The sequence below is a fragment of the Xiphophorus couchianus genome, chromosome 4, assembly GCF_001444195.1.
Source record: "Xiphophorus couchianus chromosome 4, X_couchianus-1.0, whole genome shotgun sequence".
Classification (NCBI taxonomy): Eukaryota; Metazoa; Chordata; class Actinopteri; order Cyprinodontiformes; family Poeciliidae; genus Xiphophorus; species Xiphophorus couchianus.
The window spans coordinates 22,386,855-22,407,002 of NC_040231.1; the positions used below are offsets into that span (position 1 = coordinate 22,386,855).

The window sequence follows — 20,148 nt, forward strand, 5'->3', positions numbered from 1 at the left end:
TCACAATTGTCAGACAAGCCTCTCCCTCAAAAAAAGATGTATCAAATTACCTGTATGAAGACTGTCTTTGTGTGCTCCACATTGTTTGAACTTATGGACACATCTTAGAGAAAATGGGCCTTAGGGAGTTTTAGTGAGTAATACCTTTTATTAAAGAGTAATACTGAAAGAACAGAACTAACATCTAATATAGATGTATTTTCTTGCTGAAAGCTATATCTGTCAGAGACAAAGTGTATCTAAGAATAAACACTGAAGTTAGTAAAGACAATAAAACTAAATCTAAGGTTGGTTTATTTTCTCCAGCTTTTCTCTTCAGTATATCTCTGACCTTAACTTGTAAGGAATCTCAAACAAAACATATATTTTTTCAGCTAGGGATGTACTGAACCATTTTTTAAACAGTCCTTTTAAATCCTATGAACCACTGATTTGATTTAGTCTCCAACATTCAAATCATACTGATTTTTTAATAATTTAATTTCCAACATAATAGTAAATTACAGTCAGACAAAAGCAGCAAAAACTTCCAGATTTTAGTACAACATTTATAATCAAAGAACGTTTTACATTCAGAATGTGAAAATGGAAATAAATACAACATTTTTTGTGCCTTCACCTCCCTCAAATAAACCTGGATATAAGCTTCGAACATTAGCATTCACTCATAATCATTTAATTAACCAGCAGCATAGCATGCTTTCAAGCATCAAATCAACAAAATTCTCAAGGTGGAAAGATGGAAAGAGAAGCTGTAAGCTGAATTGAATTTCTTGAGATGAGATAAAAGCTACGGTGTGCCCATGAGGTATATCTGTCTGTTTTTTGTTGCTCTATTGTTTCATCTACATTAATGGAAATGTGATTTAAAAATTGTGAGCCTAAATAGATGATGAAACACTATTATTTAAAAATGTTTGTTGCAATAACAGGAATCCAGTGGCAAACTTTATCTACTAGCTTAGGTGTGCTAAGGACATAAATTGTATACAAATTCTTTAATCGTCCTTTAAGAATTTGAGGTGAGTTCTGAATAAAGTAAATTGTTCTGAATAAAGTAAATTGTATTCCTTCTTTAGAAAAACAAGACAAGAAGGAGACTAGAATTGAGCAACTTCGAGATATTTTTGAGTGAGGATGAATGTGTTACAGGGTCAGAACAAAAAAGGAGGGAAGAGGTAGACAAAACCTGTCACAGCCTTGATGAAGATTGTGAAAGCTGCTGCCAAGGAATCTGAGGAATGAGGCTTTCATGTTAAAGAAGAAAGGAAAAAAAAATCAATTCAGCTTTCACTCTTGAATGTGCCATGGCCCAGGCCATTCTGGTTATATAGAGTACACAGCAACAACTTCATTGAAATGCATAGTTCAGGGGCAATTGCATGTTAGTTTTTCATCATCAGTAGGTGAGGCATAGAGCAAAAGAAAAATAATCCGATGATCTATGGAAGGAATTATTGCTGCGGAAACCAACAAGCCTACACCATCAGGATCTGCTGCTATAAATTTTAAATTTGCCTTGAAACACATTAGAGAAAAGTGGAAGGGATCGAGGTGACAAATCGGCTTTCAAAAGCTTTTTGAAGTTTTAAGCCGTTAGACATTTTGAAGATCTTGGAGGTCAGAAACCGGCAATGTAATAGTTTTCTGCCATGTCCTGAGAAAAGATTTCAGTAGCAAGAACAATTGTGCAGAGTCCATTTATAATAGGAGGGTGTCTCTTCTTTCTCTACAGAAGGTCAAAGAGAGCTGGGGAAAGACAAATAAAGCAAGTTTTCAGAACCTGCAAACTGTGCAAATTTATTTAATGTGTAAGAGGAGTTAAAAAAAAGAAATCACACAACAGAATTTTCCAAATCTTTTTTGAACACTACATGTGCAGTGGAACTCAAAAGCGCTCCCTTTCAAATTGGCAGGTTGTTGATAAAATTTCAATTCAGATTTTTTTAGAACCTTAATATTATATACATAATATACAATTAAATTGGAAAAAAAAGGAGACCTGTGAAAAAATGCCAAATATAGCAAAGCTGCATATAACCTGGTTACATAAATGTCTTAAGATAATTGTGCTCTTTGCTCCTTTTTCTTCAATTTCAGTATTTCATCTTCCTGAATACAGGCCTTAACCTGAAAGAAAGTTCAGCTGCCCTAGTGGGTCACAGTTTGCAGAGAGGTTGTAAAGGATCTTATTATTAAACAAATGTATCAGCCAGGAGATGGGTAAAAACGAATCCACAGCATTACCTGAATATCATGGTAGTAAAAACAGTCATCCACAACTAGAGCAATTGTGTAACAAAAGTGACTTTACAAAAACTTCAATTTCTCCAAAACTGATAAAAGATTCGATAGAAACTGGTGATCAAGGCTACCCAGAGGTAAATAGTAGTAAAGATTAGAAAGTTCTAAATGAGACAGCAATGTCCTACATTCCATATATGTCTGGACAAAGAGGTAGGAAGATGAAGGCAGAAGCCAAAAAATGACTCTCCTAAGAAAACGCCAAAGCCTAGCTGAAATCTTTGAAAACTTTGTGGTAAAATCTGTAATAATTTGATTAAAATCAAACATACAGTACAGACCAAAAGTTTGGACACACCTTCTCATTGAATTCAATGAGAAGGTGTGTCCAAACAATGAGAAGGTGTGTCCAAACTTTTGGTCTGTACATGTTAGGTCAAGAATTCAAAGATGCACGTTTGACACAAAAACAGCATGGTGTAGCAGCAAAAGATCACAATACTGACACTAAAGCATAGCAATAGTACAATCATGAACTAGGCTTCCTTTTCTTCCGGGGAAACTAGGGCCTTTTTGTTTAGATTTTTCAAAGCAGATGAAATCACAACCAGATCCAAACACCAGTTAATTTCGACCCAAAACATTAATTTGCCCACTTAAAGATGAAGAGGGGTTTAATTTTTCAGTTTTACAGTGAGATAAAAAAAAGTCACATCCAAATTAAGACAGTAAACAACCAAAGTAAACCAGACAAAAAGTCTATGGATAAGCTGCAGAGGGCTGTGCACAGTGGAGCTCCACTAAATTTGATAGATGTGTTGAACTTTTACCAGGTACAGTATTCATTTTAAATTTACTAATATTAATAATATACATGGTTCCACACCAATAAATCTTTGTTTTTGGGTCAATTGTATAGGATATGTGAAAAACTATAAGTGGAAAAAGTCTAATAGATTTTTGTCCTAGTTTCATTTGTTTCACATCAAAAAAGTTTAATAACAGTGAATAATTTGGATTTGAAAGCCACTACATGCATTATTGGGCTGCACAGTGGCACAGTTGGTAGAGCTGTTGGTAGAGCTTCATGCCTTGCAGTAAGAAGGTCCTGGGTTCGATTCCCGGCCTGGGGTCTTTCTGCATGAAGTTTGCATGTTTTCTCTGTGCATGCGTGGGTTCTCTCCGGGCACTCCGGCTTCCTCCCACAGTCCAAAAACATGACTGTTAGGTAAATTGGTCTCTCTAAATTCTCCCTAGGTGTGCGTGTGCATGGTTGTGTGTCCTGCCCGTTTCTGTGTTGCCCTGTGATAGAATGACAACCTGTCCAGGGTGAACCCCGCCTCTCGCCCGGAACATTAGCTGGAGATAGGCACCAGCAGCCCTCCCCAACCCACTAGGGACAAGGGTGTACAGAAAATGGATGGATACATGCATTATTAGTACTCAAAAACACCCCACAAAGGCTAGTTTGGGGTGGGGGAGGTTTAGCCGTTTCTCTGGTTCAAAAGACCTAATCAATCAATCAATCAAATTTTATTTGTATAGCACATTTCAGCAGCAAGACATTTCAAAGTGCCTAAGACAAACAACCAATGATTTTTTTTTAGCAGATGCTGAGACGATAATTCAGCCATTTGAATCAGCAGAGTTGGGTCGCAAATACACTGAGAACATGCAGGAACATGATCCTAAAAGCCTGGGGTTGGTGTACTTTATACTAAAGTTCACAATAGTTTATACACATTTCATTTGGCAAATGCCAGTGTAGCAGATATGAAACCATGCAAATAGATTATCTGTTAGACAGCTCAGAAAAAAATCCATCAATAGTCATTACAGTCTATCCAATATGGTTTTGCTAGTTATTTCCAAATAAGGACATCGACCAAACAAGAACGGCAGCCAAACAGAGACTTACAGAATTATTCACAGGTGACCAATTTAGGGATAAAACACAACTAAATCTGTGTGATGTCTTCCTGCCTGTTAATCCTTGAGCAATTAGGTTTTTTTTTTTATTTGTCATACAGCCTGTCTAAACAACTAAAGTATTTTATATTCAGTTTGCTTATCAAACATACTCTGCCAGCCCTTGGGTTTCATTAGTTCCTAGCATCTGGCAGCCCTCCCACATCCCCAATGAGAAAACTTCAATTACATTCTCTCCCTGAAAGTCCTCGGTCTGGAGCCATATTGAGCACAACTCATCATAGTGCTGTGAAAATACATTGCTGATTTACATTGAGTTGTTCACACAGCCGCTTAGAAGGACAAAGAGAAGACACAGAATTTATGTGTGCTTTAACACCAAGATAATTTTACAAGTAAACCTTCCTGAAGAGGTCTGATTTAGAACAGTGTTGTTCATTGCCGAATTACAAAAAATCTAATTTCTGTGCAAAGTCTTTCACTTCATTCTTATTCTAAACACAATGCTTTGTATGTTCAGTGCGAGGATGTGGGCTGTCCCACTTCTTTATTTAGTGTGTAGGAAAGGAAAACGAGTACAGTTATTGAGTCAGTAAAAAATAATTGTTTCAGAAAATTTGGAAACAAAGGGAAAAAGTTTCACTTACAGTAACTTCACAAATGGTACAATATTTTTTGTGATATCCAGCATCAGGGTTTCTAATGTATCCCATTATGTGAGCATTTTGTATAATTATACAAGAATAAAAAGGTAAAAGCTGCATTTATTTCACAATTAAATCTATGTTAATATAATAACCACTATGAGTAGCTTGAATAAATTTAATGTATTCTATGATATTGGGGGGGGGGGGGTTTCCAACAAACAGAAAATTGAGAAAATAGCATATTTTTATGTTGCAACTATTTTGATTTTACAACATATATTATAATATTTGGCTCAATTAATTTTATAAGACCAAAAGTGCAGATCATCATTGGATGTTTAGATCATTTTGGAGGTTTTCTGGCTCCGTCATCCTGGTAGGAATCCCCAAAGGGAGACCAAGATCAGGCTGGAGGACCTCATATGTTCCTTCTGGCCTGGTTACATTATGGTATCTTCTTGTATGACCAGGAAACTGTCGCCAAGGAGAGGGATGTCTGGGTTTTCCCATGGACCTCCTAATTTTTTAATCACTATAAAGATTGTAAGCACTAGCTGAGATACTGAAATGTTTTAATTTCCTACCTACATAATAATCAGAAAAACAAATAATTTTCACTCAAATATAAGGTTGTTTGGTAAAGCGCATAATATTGGAAAAAAATTAAGGCTGTCATCTCAAAGAGTTGATAAGCTTTCCTGAGAAGCAAATAGTCTTGAGCTGAAGAAAAGGCCTTATCCGTTTAACTTTATTGTTAAGGTGTGTCAGCTAGAATCCCTGGAGAATCCTAAGAGTTTTAAGAAGTCAGCAAAAGTTTTGCACTCCACAAAACAAAAATACACTAACTTTTAATATACAGTTTCAATGAGAGCATAGGTCTTTAAAGTGAGATAAAGCAGGAGGCTAAAGTTAAAGCAATGTTAAAAATCTAAAACAAAAGAAGAAATATTTCCACAGGATATGTAACAAATGTTGAAATGAAAAGTTCTTTAGAAAAATACCTTCTGCATAGGAAGCATGACTCATTATTTGTAGTTCATGGCAGTGTGAGGCAGAAATGGCTTCCAAGGTTTTGTTTTTTTGGTATGATGTAAGTAAGAAACAAGAGTGTTTACCTTTGTGGAAGCTAAACTAAAAATAAATGACTGTGGAGCCTTAAACATGAAGGTCAGTTATAATACAGTATCAAAAACCAATTTCCACTTTTTTGTCAGATCCATTTATCAAATCCATTTTATACAATTACATTGTGTGGCCTTGCTGAACCCACAAGTTAAAGCTGTGGCCTCTTTTCATGAAAAGGGACAGAGAACTGAAGATGCTGAGGTAATGCATAAAAGAGTCAGACAAGTGCCAGAATTATGAAATTAACTTTAGGTTGGTCTGCTCTACCAGAGAGATCCAGATGGGAAAATATATCCCCCTGCCTCCCCTTGCAGGCTACACACACTGCACTGAGGAAATGCTTGGGAGCTGTTTGCATCATTGCCAAGAAAGTGACACTGATCAGCATCCAAAAACTGTGGCAGACAAAAAGGTTTTACTTCCAAATCAATCCAGCAACTCAGGACTTTAATGGCGCTATTAGAAGGCGAGAGGTTGATGCCGTTTCTAGCCAAGCCAGATTTATGATCTAGTCCATACTTTTGTCATTAGGCTTGAGTCTGACAGTCTGATCAGTGGTCCCTTCATCAAACACCAGAGCTTACCAGCCACATTTCTCCTGACAGTCACTTTTACTGAAACTACTGCAACATAAAAAAGAAGGAAGACATTTAGAAATATCTATCCACTAAACTGAAAAACTCTAAACAAAGACTGGAAAGGCTTTAAAATAACTTCAAAAAAAAACAACAACCTAACAGCATGTTGCTGTGTTATTGTGTTACTTGACACAATAACAGCTTGGTATTTTTATACGTTGATGTTACTGAAGAATATTGTTTGAGTTAAGCAGCATGCTCTGTACACATGGCTTCATATTAAGTAGAAATAGTTCAGCCCAGCATTATTCATGACAATTTTAGACTTAGATTTAAAGTAATCTTGTAATTTTACCAACATGTCTCTGCTGATAGGAAGTAATATTAATGTGTTGGATTTGCCCAGTCAGCGTGCCAACTTGTATCCGGCACAAAATCTGTGGAGAGACCCAAAGACTGAAGTGATGGCAAGCTCAGCCTCAAGGACTTGGAGCTCATCTCAAAAGATAAATTATTGAAAAGCCACTGGAAACAAGCAATAAGCCTGTCAGTAATGATAAGTGTTTATTTGCTGAAATGCCAATAAAGGCTCTTTGCCTCAATTATTGAAAATAGTGTAAAATACTTTTGACATTTTGTTATAATGTAAATGAAAACTAAGAAAGGTTGTATTTTACTATAAAGGATTTACATTTTGTAATCTCCCAGGTGTCTAAACTAATTTGGGCCTAAATGTTTCAGTTTGCCGAGACCATAGGAACAAGTTAGAAACAATTTGAAGGTTAACCTGCAAACTAAAAAACAACATTGTTGGAAACATTTCAGAAATTAGTGCAATTTCATTATGTTATCAGATTATGTAATCTGATCTTTTTAACACTGAATAGATTTTTAAACCGCTAAACTAAACTGTTAACTATTTAGTTTATCTAAATCATTGATGTGCAAACTCAGGATTGCCAAACTAAATATGTGAAAGTAATTTTACACAAGCAGCCAGCTCCTTTGAATGCTACTTCACTTTTGATTAAGGAAAATGAGACATTTTGTGTCAAAGAATAGAACCTTTTAATGCCTAATATGCCGCATTAGAAAGCAGGCCCTTTTTTATAGCCGCTTTAACAAAGAGAGAGAAAAAACAGCTCATATACATTAAACTAAGATAAGTTTTTAAGTAATACAGTTCAACTATGCATGTCATAATTAAGACTATGATTCTTAATGTTAAAAGTTAATGTGAAATGCCAGAAAGGAAAGAGAAAAGAGCCTCGATTACAGCAAAAAGCATAGCGACCAACTCTCTCATTAACACAGTTCAGGTCCCTTATTCAAGTTTATTAAGATCTGTTGGAACTGAAAGACCTTAAAGCAGTTCAGAGTTCTAATTTAAACATTTGAATAAATTTAAACAAAATACTAAAATGTAAAGGCAAAATCTGAATTAAAGCACATTTTAAAATGTATAATTACAAAACAGGCAACATACACAGTGACTTAACTAAAGAGGGAACTTTAGTAACCATTATTAGACGTTATCTGTACCTCACAGGGTTGCTTGTCAGGGACACTCGCAATGAGTCTAGACAGGCAAAAAGACGTTCGTCCATCACCCCTGACTTCAGCTCACTGAGGAATTCCTGCGGAGATATCTGATGGCTTTTCTTCAGGCTACCCTGAAAAATTGAAGAAAAAGAAAAAGAAAATCCCTTATATGTCTACTCAAATTTAAAGTAAAATACAATAAAAACCAATTATGACATTAAGTTAACATTAATTGGTCCTTGTATGGGTATGGCCAGCCAGTGGGCAGGCCTGGTGGGTAAGAATTTGGCACCACAGTTCAACCCATGATATTAGTGTGAGATCCTTTACCACCCAATGGCAACAGCAGTATGCTCAAAACGTATGGCACACAGCAACAGACGGGGGAACACGAAGGGGACATATTCTACACATTTCTCATATCCTTTATCTCCTACACATTTTTTCAGCCATTACAACAGTTTGATTAGTTGTTAAAAAGCGGTAGTGTGTTTAAGCTTCTTTAAATGCACTATAAGTGTACCAATGTTCATGGTGTGCAGACCAGTCATACCCAGCAACAGGTAAAAATCTTTGCACAGTTTATTTCCAAACAAACGAAGAAAACTGAAGAATGCTGCTGGATGCAGATAATGTTAGCTAAATGATGACTGGTTAATCTGCCGATATTTCACATTAGGTTTTTTAGCAAGAATACTACTCTTGTTGTACTATGTTCAGGGATAGGTAGGAACTAGCTACATTTACTCAGTAAAAGTTTCTTGAATATTATTATTATGAACCATTGTTAATCTTGAATAAATTTCTGAGTACTCTATCCAATACAAGAAACTTCAATGAAGAAAGAACAAACATATTTTAATCAAAAATGTATGAGACACAGACAAACAACGCTTTGTTGTTCTAATGTAATTGTCTGTCTGCTCAGCATATTGTGCCATTTGGAGATGAATAATTTGCATGGTACCAAAACAGACCATGGCTGAAATATTCAGTAAAAAAAAAATGCAGCATTCTGTTTCTCTTGCACTTTTTCACACATCATTCTCTGATTTTGAATTTAAAGACGTAGAATTCAAAGATTGTAAAAGGAGTGCATTGATTGCAGTTTTCTTACCAATTGTCAATTACCATTCTTTAAAAAGCCTGACACGATTTTGATTTTAGCCTATGTCTTTTTTTTCCTACTGAAATGTTACTAAATATAGCAAGAAAGTTGCTGAGTTGGCAACCGTGGAGTGACTATTGTTGACTGCAAACGTGCAGACATGACCTGGCGGGCCGATCTATCAGTCAAACCTCTCTTGTGAGAGAGCAGAAGACAGTGATTGATTTTACACTTTTATTGAGGTAGATAAGATCGGAGGATAAGATCGTCTCTAAAGCATAAATCGGTGCACCCATAACTGGAAATATTAGTTTCTTAGACATCCGCAACATAATGAGCTAATGCTTATCTTAATCTGAGAATAATTAGTCAAGATTTTCTGGTGACTCATGGGGATGTACCAATTTATTGGTGCCAATTTTCTTAACTTACAGTTAACAATAGCCACCCCATTGTTGCCAATTCAGCAACTTTCTTGATATATTGAGCAATGTTTCAGACAAAAAAATTGTATAGGGCAAAATTGGAATCGGTAATCAGCGATGGGCCAGAAAACTGCAATTGGTGCACCCCTAAATGTTACCGTTTAGGTCATTAGCCTATTGTTTATTTTGTGTTAATAAACAATATGGTTATTCTTTCATTTGAAAGGTTACACAAAGTTTTGTTAATGTATTTTTACTAAATAAAAAGCCTGCTTACTGCCTCCCACTTCAATAAATAAATAAATAAGCCATAGAAACCCCCTAGATATATTACTCTAGAGCCAGATGTGGGTAAGGCATAATTCATTTGTCAACATTGATCAAACAAGATTGGTGATAAAAGACATCATGTATGTAGAACTTCAGAAAGCTGCATTGGCTACCCTATTTATATGATTTTCAAACCTTTATTTAAATATTTATTTTTAAGTTTATATACAGGAATAGCAATAAAAGTGCTCAGTAAAGATATAAATGCCAATCCATTTATAATGATTTTGCAATCAGCAGAGAAAATAAAAGCTTAAACATGACTTTGAGCAACAGACAGCACTTCTTATAGGTTATATGGTTCTGCATAAGCTTTCCCCCCTCTAAAACAACCATAAATCATTCAAGTTTGACTTTTTTAAATGTCAAAACATGCTTTTGAAGAAAGCAAAAAGAAGTGACCAAAGAATCTATATCAAGAAACAAAAGCTTGTTATAATTTTGAAATAAGAAAGCAACTTCAAAAGTTCTCAAAATATCATTCGGTTCACTTTAAAGGATATCTGCTTGGCATCACTTCACAGGGGCATCCTTTGACCTCACCTGCTGTGGGAGCATAGGGTAACTTCCACTGCAAATAATACATTTCTCAGTGTGTTTTGCCTGTGTGGAGAATGCTTGGGGCCCAGTTGATACAAAGAACAACACATCTACTTTAACCACCCAAACTAAACCCCAAGACAAAAGGTCTTTAGGTTTAACTTGTGGTCATAATGTGCACGCACACTTAACAGTCCATAAAAAAGTACTTTAAAATGTAAATGTACATTTAGTTTTCATTAAAAATAAATACATTTAAAAAAACACACAAAGCAATGGACAATATATACCCAAAATTGTCTTAAAAACATAAGACTATTGAAGACCACGTTTTCATTGGCCTCAGGTAGAAATTCCACCAGGGCTAAGGTTTTAGTGAGTGCATCAGCGGTCTTTTGAGGCTCTTTTTTTAATTTACTTTTTAAAAAGAGCAAGCAGGAAGACTTGACAATTTCACATGTGTCACAATGTGTTTTTTAGCTCCACTGTAGACTATGAGCTTTCTTCATAATGCCCTTAAAATAACGTCATTATTATTCTGACATTGACCATAAAATAAGTCTTGTAGGATTTCATTTGAGGTTTGTTTTTTTTTATTTGCTGTTATCCTTGAGGTTTTTCTTACAAAAAAAATGTTTTACTTTGAGAGAAGCAGGCCTCATCAGTAACTAGATTTTTCAGCTTTCTACACATAAAGATAAACATATTTTCAAGTTCATAAAATAAAACACCTGCCATAATTCCAAATAGGCCTGAAAAGAGAAATGCACATAGTCTTTGCATAGTAAAAACTATGCAACAGATTGTGTTGACCTACATTTGCAAGGTAGATGAAAAATATCTTTGACAGATATGCAAAAGTTTTAGTGGTAAGGCAATTTGCTAAATATTCATTTTCCTTTTTTTCCTCTTCGAACAGTGAAAATAAAATCTTTTAGGCAAGCATTTTTTGCAAAGTTGCATATGTCTTCCCTCTTGAATTGAAAGTTTGTTTACTTAAACAGAATAAAAATATTGACAAGTTTCATTTTTTGTGTTTATTTTCATGCCCTTAAATAAGGGCAAATATTTTGCTGTACATGTTTTGTTACTTGCATCATATTAAATGGCAATACAGTATCCCTGAAATATTTTAGGAACAAGTAATTATTGCTGTACTTATTTGTGATCAGTAATGCAATAAGATCATGAAGATTAACCTTGAACCGGTTAATATACTGCAACAAAAAAGAAAATCAGTGAAGCGAGATATTTTTTAATATGGTATAATCAAAATCTATGTTTGTCTTCATATTGGTTTGTTTTTAAAAAATTTGGGGGGGATTCTCAAAGGGTAAATGAGAATATACCTTACAATCTACACTAAATTATGCCAGTTGTGATGTTTTTACTGGGATAGAAAATAAGATTTATGCATTTCAAAGTAGCAATATTGCTACTTTGAAATGCATTTCTATCCTTTCCAAAAGATTTTTCTGTGCTTCAGGAAAATATTTTGTACTCCAGCTTTCACTTCCCTGAAGCACAACACAAAGCAAGGGTGGGTCTGATGGTCTCTAAATAAACACTCCATGAAGTTCAATCTACAGAGTAATTACTTTTTTGCATGAATCAGTAAAGTTATGAAAACGTGCGTGCATTTTTTTTTTCCATAAGAATTTGAAAATAAGGACAGCAAAGTCTGACTTGAATTTCAAAGATCTCAGAGAGACAAAACTAAAGGGATCTCTGAAGATTCTTGGTGTTTCAAAGACAAAACTGAGTAAAACATAATTTCCTGCACAGCAAGGGCACTCTAGAAAAAAAATCAAACTAGGGGTTGTTGAGAAATACAATGGTTAGTTCAAGTCAACTACTGCAATACACACAGTCCAAGGTCAACAATTATTTTGAGTAACAGCTCACATGGAAAGTGTTTCTCAAGAGGGCCATGTACCGCATTCATACAACAGTGCCTTGTGAAAGGTTATTTGACTTTTTTCCTTTGTTGCCTTACAGGATGAAACTAAAACAAAGGCATTTTAAGATTTCATATAAAAGCTAGAAAAAAATTGAATAAATTCACTGAATTCATGAAAAATAATCTAGAATTTGATTTATGTTCATAAGGTAGTCCTCTAAAATGCTAAAAAGATCTCATTGCATGTAAAAATGTTGACATTACTAATTAGCCAAACATTAAACCCGCCATATACTGTATATCGTTACTGGAGTCAGCATGCAGGCCATAATGCATTTGAATAAGTAGCATTGAAGATGAGGTGCACAATCATAAGATTAAAGATTATCAAAGCTATTACTTTGCACCCACAAAGTGACCACATAATAGACTTTTCTGACCAGTAATCATCCTGTTCCAACAGATGTTAACTGCTAAAAGAAAAACTGCACCATACAGCCATCACCAATTTCTGATTTTCTTTGAAGTCTGACCAGATATTGCCAATTTTTTTATCAACTTCAATATTTTTTTACCAAGAGATACAACAAAAAAAAACACCCATCAGGTTCACTGATAGATGTAGCAGGCATCAAAGAATATGCCCATAAAAATGTTCATTAAACTCAAAGGGCATATCCCAGCAGTTGGAAGTTGGTAGTTTTGCTCCACTTGCTCAGTAGAAATTGTTTTTGGCAGTTAACTGACAATTAATGTTCACAGACAAATAAAGGAAAATTGTCCATTTTTGATTTCTTTCTAATTGAATTGTATACCGCAAACATAAAAAAATGACATGACAAACTAGATGAAAAACATACATTTGGTAGTAAACTTGTAAGCCAAAAAACTCACTGCTTTTGAGGCTGCAAAAACATACTGGAGGACCATTTCTCGCTTTGTATTAAGGTCTTTTTCCCTCAAAGGAGTCTTTTTGTCCTCATTCAAGTTCATGTCCTCCTGAAGAAAAGTGAGAGATGTTTGTTCAAAGACAAATACAAACCGCCACAAACAAAATGACAATTTTGTTGTTAAAACCACATAAACCATAAGTTGTGACATGATATGAGGAGCTGTTTTTAACACAATAAACAATTTGTCTATCAGTTGAAAAGAAGATATGGAGTTAGGCAAATAGAAATAGCAGCATCAAGTTTCCTTTGGGTTATATGCATGTAGTTTGTTTATAAATATATGATTTCTCTGTTCTGCCAGGGCACTTTTTGCTATGAATAAATACAGATGCTTTGTGATCTGAAGCAAGTTGGGACGATGTCAGCCATTACAGGTGTTTGAATGGGTGCTTACCAGTTTGACTCTTAATGGCAATGCTTGGTCCTAATTAGAGTAACTAACATGGTCTAAACAATCCTTCCTGCCAATTACTGATATTATTGAAAAAATTAATCATAAGCTCTAATTGGGTTTCACATCATTTTCCTGCTTCACCCAGCTTCTCTAATTGACAACGTCTTGACTAACCAAAAGAGACAATGTAGATTCTAAAGCTACTTTTAATCACACTTAATAGCATGTGCACTTGTTTTGGTTCATTTATTGTCATATTTTGAAAAGTTATTGTAATGCAAGGTAGACATTTCACGATGACCTTTAACATACATTTTTATTAGAAAATATTTTCAAGATTGCACAATGCAAAGTATGTACATTCTGTGCACCAAAAGGAAAATGCCATCAGCTTTATTTCTTTTTTTTATCCCTGTATCTCATTTACTCTTTTTTAATTAAGTTGCTTTTTTGAAGAGACTCAGCGGTGCAGATGCAACCCATTAAATCAGCAGTCATTGCACCAAAGTGGTCTTTTTCAAAAAGAGCAAAAACAAAACAAAAAAAAAGAACACAGTGGACAGAGATTGGCCTTTGATTCAAGCATTAACCAATTAAAACAATCAAAATGTTCAAATTTTTAATACACATACTGCACTTTGTTTTAGCGAGTGACTCAACTGATTGCATCTGAGTTAGCAGGGCTCACAGAATTAAAGGAAAAAACAATTGTACAGATATGTCAATGTGGCAGGAGTAAAACCAAGCTAAGTTGTCTGTTTCCTTACAATATAAAGCATTACAGAGTTTTAAACCTTGTAGATGTTTAGTTTTTTTTCTGAAAATGAAGATTTCACCATATCAACTTCGGATACAGCAATCATTTAAAATATGTTTTTGATATTTTTATAACTTTGTAACTGGCTTTGCTTGAATGCTTTAAATTAAAAAAAAAAGGGAATTAAGGTAAGTTAGCTTAATGATAAGACATACCATCATCTTTTCAAACAAAGCCAAGATCTCTTTTTCCGAGGTGATCTTTGAAGAGAAATCCTCAAAATGATGGAGGGTTGATGCTGAAGCAGTGGACCAGTCATTGGAGTTATGTTTCGATAGCGTTAGGGGTGGACGCTCCTTTTTGCTGCCAGGAATTCGAATACTTGCAAATCTGTCCAGCTGTGGAAAAGAAAGAGAAATAATTTCTTTTAGTAGAAGAATGTTTTGGATCCAGTTGGAAGGCGCTTCAGCACACCTCAGTGTTCATGTGTGAAAAGAAAGAATATATTAATGCAAGAGAAGATAAACAAAACATGAGAGATTATAAACACACCTAAGAAATTCTTACATAGAGAAGACAAAATTTGAACAATAGGCAAACAGCACTAATTTGTGCATAAATTGTATGAAGACAAGCCGACTCTGCTTGACAAATACAGTGCAAAGCATTTTCTACTCCTTAATGAAAAGTTGACAAGGAAATTATTTGTTAGTGAGAAAAGCAGCTGTCTCCACCCAGATGTCAGTAAATCTAAACTATCACAATAAAAACTAAACTCCACTTCACATCAATGGATTAGTTAGTCTTAAAAAGGATTATGTTAAATTGTTCACAGTCTGACAATAGAACATGTACTAGTTTCTCATATCTTACCACATCGTCTGTGAGGTTTCTAAAGGCCAAGTTCTATAATGGGGAGCAAAACAAAGAAAGAATTCAGGACATAAATCAACTTCATCCTCTGGAAGGCAAATATTCCTAACCATGTCCTTCTGTTTAGAAGGCCGCACTTCTAAACAGCAGGACACAATCCGACTCACAATAGCTCAAAAAAATGTTGCAATATCTCAAATTAGGGATAAGAATCTCTCTTCAGCTTGCGATTTTTATGCCACTTGGCAGCCTTTATCTGACATTTAATAAATAATAAAACCAGAGACTAATCCCATAATATGTGTTCACTCCATTTTGTACTGAGAATGAAAACAAATCCTTGAAATGTGTTGTTATGTAAGCGACTGTGTGGCACAGAAGAGCGAAGCCGCGAGACAGCAGATAAGATAAGACAAATTGACGACCAACTAGTTTGGTATTGCTAGTGGAAAATAATGAATGCTAATCCACACCTGGAGACAGACAAATAACAAATCTAAAACTTTTGAAAGTGAAGACTGAAAAGTTTGTTGTCAAACAAACCGACTGTTGCAAGGTCTTAAGGAGTTTAATTCTGGCCTGAGCACTGAGAATATGGCAAATAAATCACATTACGTGTTGTGGATACAAAATGAGTAAAAGATGGCAAAACTGTTAACTACCAGAGGTGCACCAAATTCAGCTTTCTGGTCGATTACAGATCTTAAAATTTATTTTATCTCACTATTTTGCCAATTTTACCTGTGAAGCACTTTGGTCACTTTATTGTGTGTAATAGTCCTCCACAAATAAAGATTGATTGAGCGATTGATTAAAAAAGCCGACCTGCTGATTCCAATTTTGGCCAACAAAGATTTTATTACTGACACAGTCAGGTATTAAAATATAAGGTCACAATATACATTCAATATTTCAATCTTATTTTCTTAAAAAATATTGAACAATACGCTTGATGGGCAGGTTTGTCAGTCAGCCCTCTCTTACAGCGGATCAAAAGGGGACACAGCTTATTTTCAGACCTTTGCAGAGTTAAATAAGATCTGTAGATAATGTCAGTGGATAATATCTGTTTCACTCTTAAGAGAAATTCTTGATTATTTATAAAGTGCTTTATATGGAAATTGACACAGACATTCTTTTTTATGTGTTGCATTTTATGCCATTCTGAAGACATCATGGGAAGCTGCATGTGCTCTGAAAAACTATTCTAATAAAATAACAAAAAATATCAAATATTTTCAGTGAAATGTATGCAAAATCATCTCTAAATATTTTAGTTAGGCTCAAGAATAAAATAGGAAAACAGCATAAATATCCATATTTGGTCACTAGTATATGCTTTTTGAGTACTGAAAGTGTTGTAAAGGAGTCTAAAATGATCTAGACTAAGTTAAAATTAATGCAGATTTGGTATAAAATCACTTATCCACTGATAAGGCTGAAACCTGCTCAAATTACTGTAGCATTTCTTCTTAACATCTGTCTAGCATTTCATTTAGAAATTAAATGGCAAAATTCCAAAAATCTTTTTTCTTTTTAAGTAAGTACATTTTTACCAGGTGGATAAATACCTTATGATATATAAATTACCGTTATCCTGTGATGACAACAAAATCAAATTATTGATGCTTGCAAACAGCAAATACTGGAAACATGAGTGGGGTTTTTCTTTTTTCTGAAACACTGAACTATTTTTCCACCGACTGTGCCAAGAGGTCATCAATAAATGCTGTTTTTGCTTTAAAAAAGTTATGATTGTGTAATAACTAAATGTAAGTGGCATTATTTAGTATTCATACATATATTTAATTTTTTTTGTCATATTGTCTGATCCAGAAACAAATTGACCAGTGAGGGGACTTTGATGAATTTCTAAACGTGTACATTTTTTTTTTTTTTGTACCTTTATCGTTAATACAATAAATTCCACAATATATTGCAATATACTGTAATACAAGGTACATGTCACTTATTCCAAATTCAAAGTTCACTTCAATATAACTTGTACTTATGACTTGTACTTTAATAAAAAGGAGATACAATCTTTTCATATCATCCTACTGACTACATCTCTAACAGTGTTCAATTTATATTATTATGTATATTTATTGGAATATAAACTCTTGACCACAAAGTTCACCTTCTTGCTTTTTAGCAGCTTTAGTTGTTTTATTATAAGTTTTAACATGATTTGATACACAAAAATGGACCCTGAAAAGACTTTATCAAGCTTGTGTAATGTTTTATTTCTCGCTATTGCAATCCATTTTCAATACTCCTGATTTAGGCCATTTCTATACATAAATGTCAGACAGTTTCTGTAAACTAAATAGAATAGAATAAAGCACTATCAAAAAACTTAATGAATCGCTTTCTTTCTACTGTATGTAATTATATTCAAGGTCAATCTACCAACCTGACTTCGCAGCCCCTCTTAGATCCCCAGGAAACCCCAATCACAGAGGGTCAGTACGTTTCCTTTAGCTGACTAGATGGGACTGGACTAGACTCTCTGAATATGGCCATGACATTGACTTGCACTCACGCAGTCAAAACACTGGGGTCAAAAAGAAATTAACAAAATTTGTGTGATAAACAACTTTCCTGGCTACAAGGCCGTCACGTGTGTGCAACAATAAACACCACCCCCACCGCCTGCCAACAACTATGACAATTTGTCTAGACACTAACATCTCCCTAGTGAATGGAAGCAGACAGAGCCTTGATTGGTTTGTAGTAGCAGGAAACACATGGATTAGGGCTGGCTAAACCCCTGTGCTAATTTTAACTTTCGAGTCCTTACATGCAACAACAAAGTCAAAAAAACAGCCAAGGTCACATTTAAAATGGACAATTCAGGCAAATACAAAATTTTGCCATCTTAAATATGATAATTCACATGTGTGAGCCAGGAAAGGTGTATAAAAAGAAAATATTTCTTGCAGGTGTCTTCTTCCTGACCTGTTGTTTTTGTGCATCTGGTTTTGTGTTCATTTTAAAACAATTTTTTTAATGTTAACTAAATAAAAAGACATTAATCTAAATTTAAAAAATACGTTCTTTACAAACATTTAAAACAAAGTCAAAACACACATAACAGATGCCATTAACACCCTTTGTTATTGTTTTTTGCTGGTGATTTCGTTTTTTCCTGTCACTAACAAAACAAGTCTGACGTTAGATTGAGAAAGGATCTCAGTTTGTCTGAGTCTGACTCATATTTACTTTATTTCCCACAGAGCTAGAACAAATTGAACCCTTCTACTTATTCATTTTATACTTACAAACTTTGGTTTGCGGTCTCCTTCATCAAACCCGGACGTGCTGTTGTGAGAACCTTTCTTCTTTTGATGCTTACTGTCTCGCCCTGTGGTGGACTCAAACCTTTTGCTGTGGCTTTCCATGTTTACCAAATTTCGTCTCCTTGAACTGGTTGGAGTACTGTAGGAAGTTACTGAATGTCTGTAACGTCAGGAATCACACAGCTGTTTCTAGCTAATTAGGAGTTATTCAGCAAACGAGGCATATTTCTACCACTAAGTTAGTAAAACAGAGAACTCCAAAGGTTAACGTAGTTAGCACCAAGTTCCAGCTATCAGCCTAGCTAAGGAAGAAGTAGGCTACATCCATTATTTTACACTGGCTTAACTCAGTGCTAATCCAATTTAAGAACTGTCACGTAACGCTTACGATTAGAATACCAGGAAACAGTTGCAAAAAACACAACAGTGTGTTGTAGATCCTTTACATTTGCCAATTAATAAGAAAATACAGACTCATTAGAAGCGAGGTTTGAGGAGCTTCCTGGAAAATATTACAGAGTAGCGGCTGATAGTTTTTGACAGACCCGCGCTGTAAAACGTCATTTCCGTATGTTCAACCTAACCAATAGAATACGAGATTTTGCATTTGCGGCTTCTGATTGGTGTAGCTGAAAAGTTTTAAAGCTAAAAAATGAAATTTATTGGCCGCGGCGAACTGTCGATCTTTCTTTCGTAACTTTAGGGCAGTTACTCTGTCTCCCATAGGTGGCGATTGGTTTAACCTTCTTTATGTTTTGCTTTATGTTGTGTTTTTAAGGCAGGGGTCCCCAAACTTTCTCCTGTGAGGGCCACATAACTTGTCCCTTCTCTGATGGGGGGCCGGGGTCAGTTTGTAACAGAAAAAGTGTGACGATTGTAAGAGTGCTAAACATAAAAATTTATTGTTTTTCAGAAAGCACAATCAAATAACCTTTTCTGGATTCTTCAGAGAACAAAAGTCAGGAAATAGCACTATTTATGAAATAAATAATAACCAAATAACACTGGGTTCTCCACATAAAAAAAAGGGTTAGGGTCAATTATATGCATGTATAAAATAGTTACTAACTAATTGTTAATAATAAATAAAGTTCATTACTAAGGAACATTTTATTGCAAAAGTCCAACTTATCAAATAAAAATGCACATATATGAAAATACTCTGGTATTGTTCAGGGGGCCGGACCAAATGTGGAGGCAGGCCGCATCTGGCCCGCGGGCCGTAGTTTGGGGACCACTGCTTTAAGGCATCACATCTGTTTTCTCCTAATGGATTTGCTAGTTAAATTAAACAAGAATTTGTTTTCTAAAATAAGTTATATCATTCTTGGGTATGTTTTGATTGTTTCCAGTTTATTCATTAAAAAGGGACTACATATCTTTTTTTCATTATGTTTTTTTTAGATGTGAAAGCTCATTTTCATCTGTGTTCCTTTGCAGGTATAATAAATCAAATCAGTTTTTGTCATTCACTTTTATACTGATTGAAATGACAATTAAA

General features: G+C 34.8%; 1 protein-coding gene across 5 annotated transcripts in view; it reads right to left on the reverse strand.

Moving 5' to 3' along the window:
- Positions 1–19,196, reverse strand: part of LOC114143617 (protein diaphanous homolog 3-like) — a 164,028-nt gene extending 144,832 nt beyond the window's left edge. For 2 of the 5 annotated variants that reach the window (XM_028015836.1, XM_028015835.1), the window contains exons 1-5: positions 18,630–19,195; positions 15,346–15,378; positions 14,688–14,870; positions 13,263–13,367; positions 8,066–8,196 (exon numbers count right to left, since the gene is read on the reverse strand). In XM_028015836.1, the coding sequence (XP_027871637.1) occupies positions 8,066–8,196; positions 13,263–13,367; positions 14,688–14,870; positions 15,346–15,378; positions 18,630–18,749 (572 nt within the window). In that variant the 5' untranslated portion in view covers positions 18,750–19,195. Of the gene's footprint in view, positions 1–8,065; positions 8,197–13,262; positions 13,368–14,687; positions 14,871–15,345; positions 15,379–18,629 lie in introns of all 5 variants that reach the window. The other 3 variants (XM_028015838.1, XM_028015837.1, XM_028015839.1) reach the window with 3 other exon arrangements.
- Between the last annotated feature and the right edge of the window lie 952 nt (positions 19,197–20,148).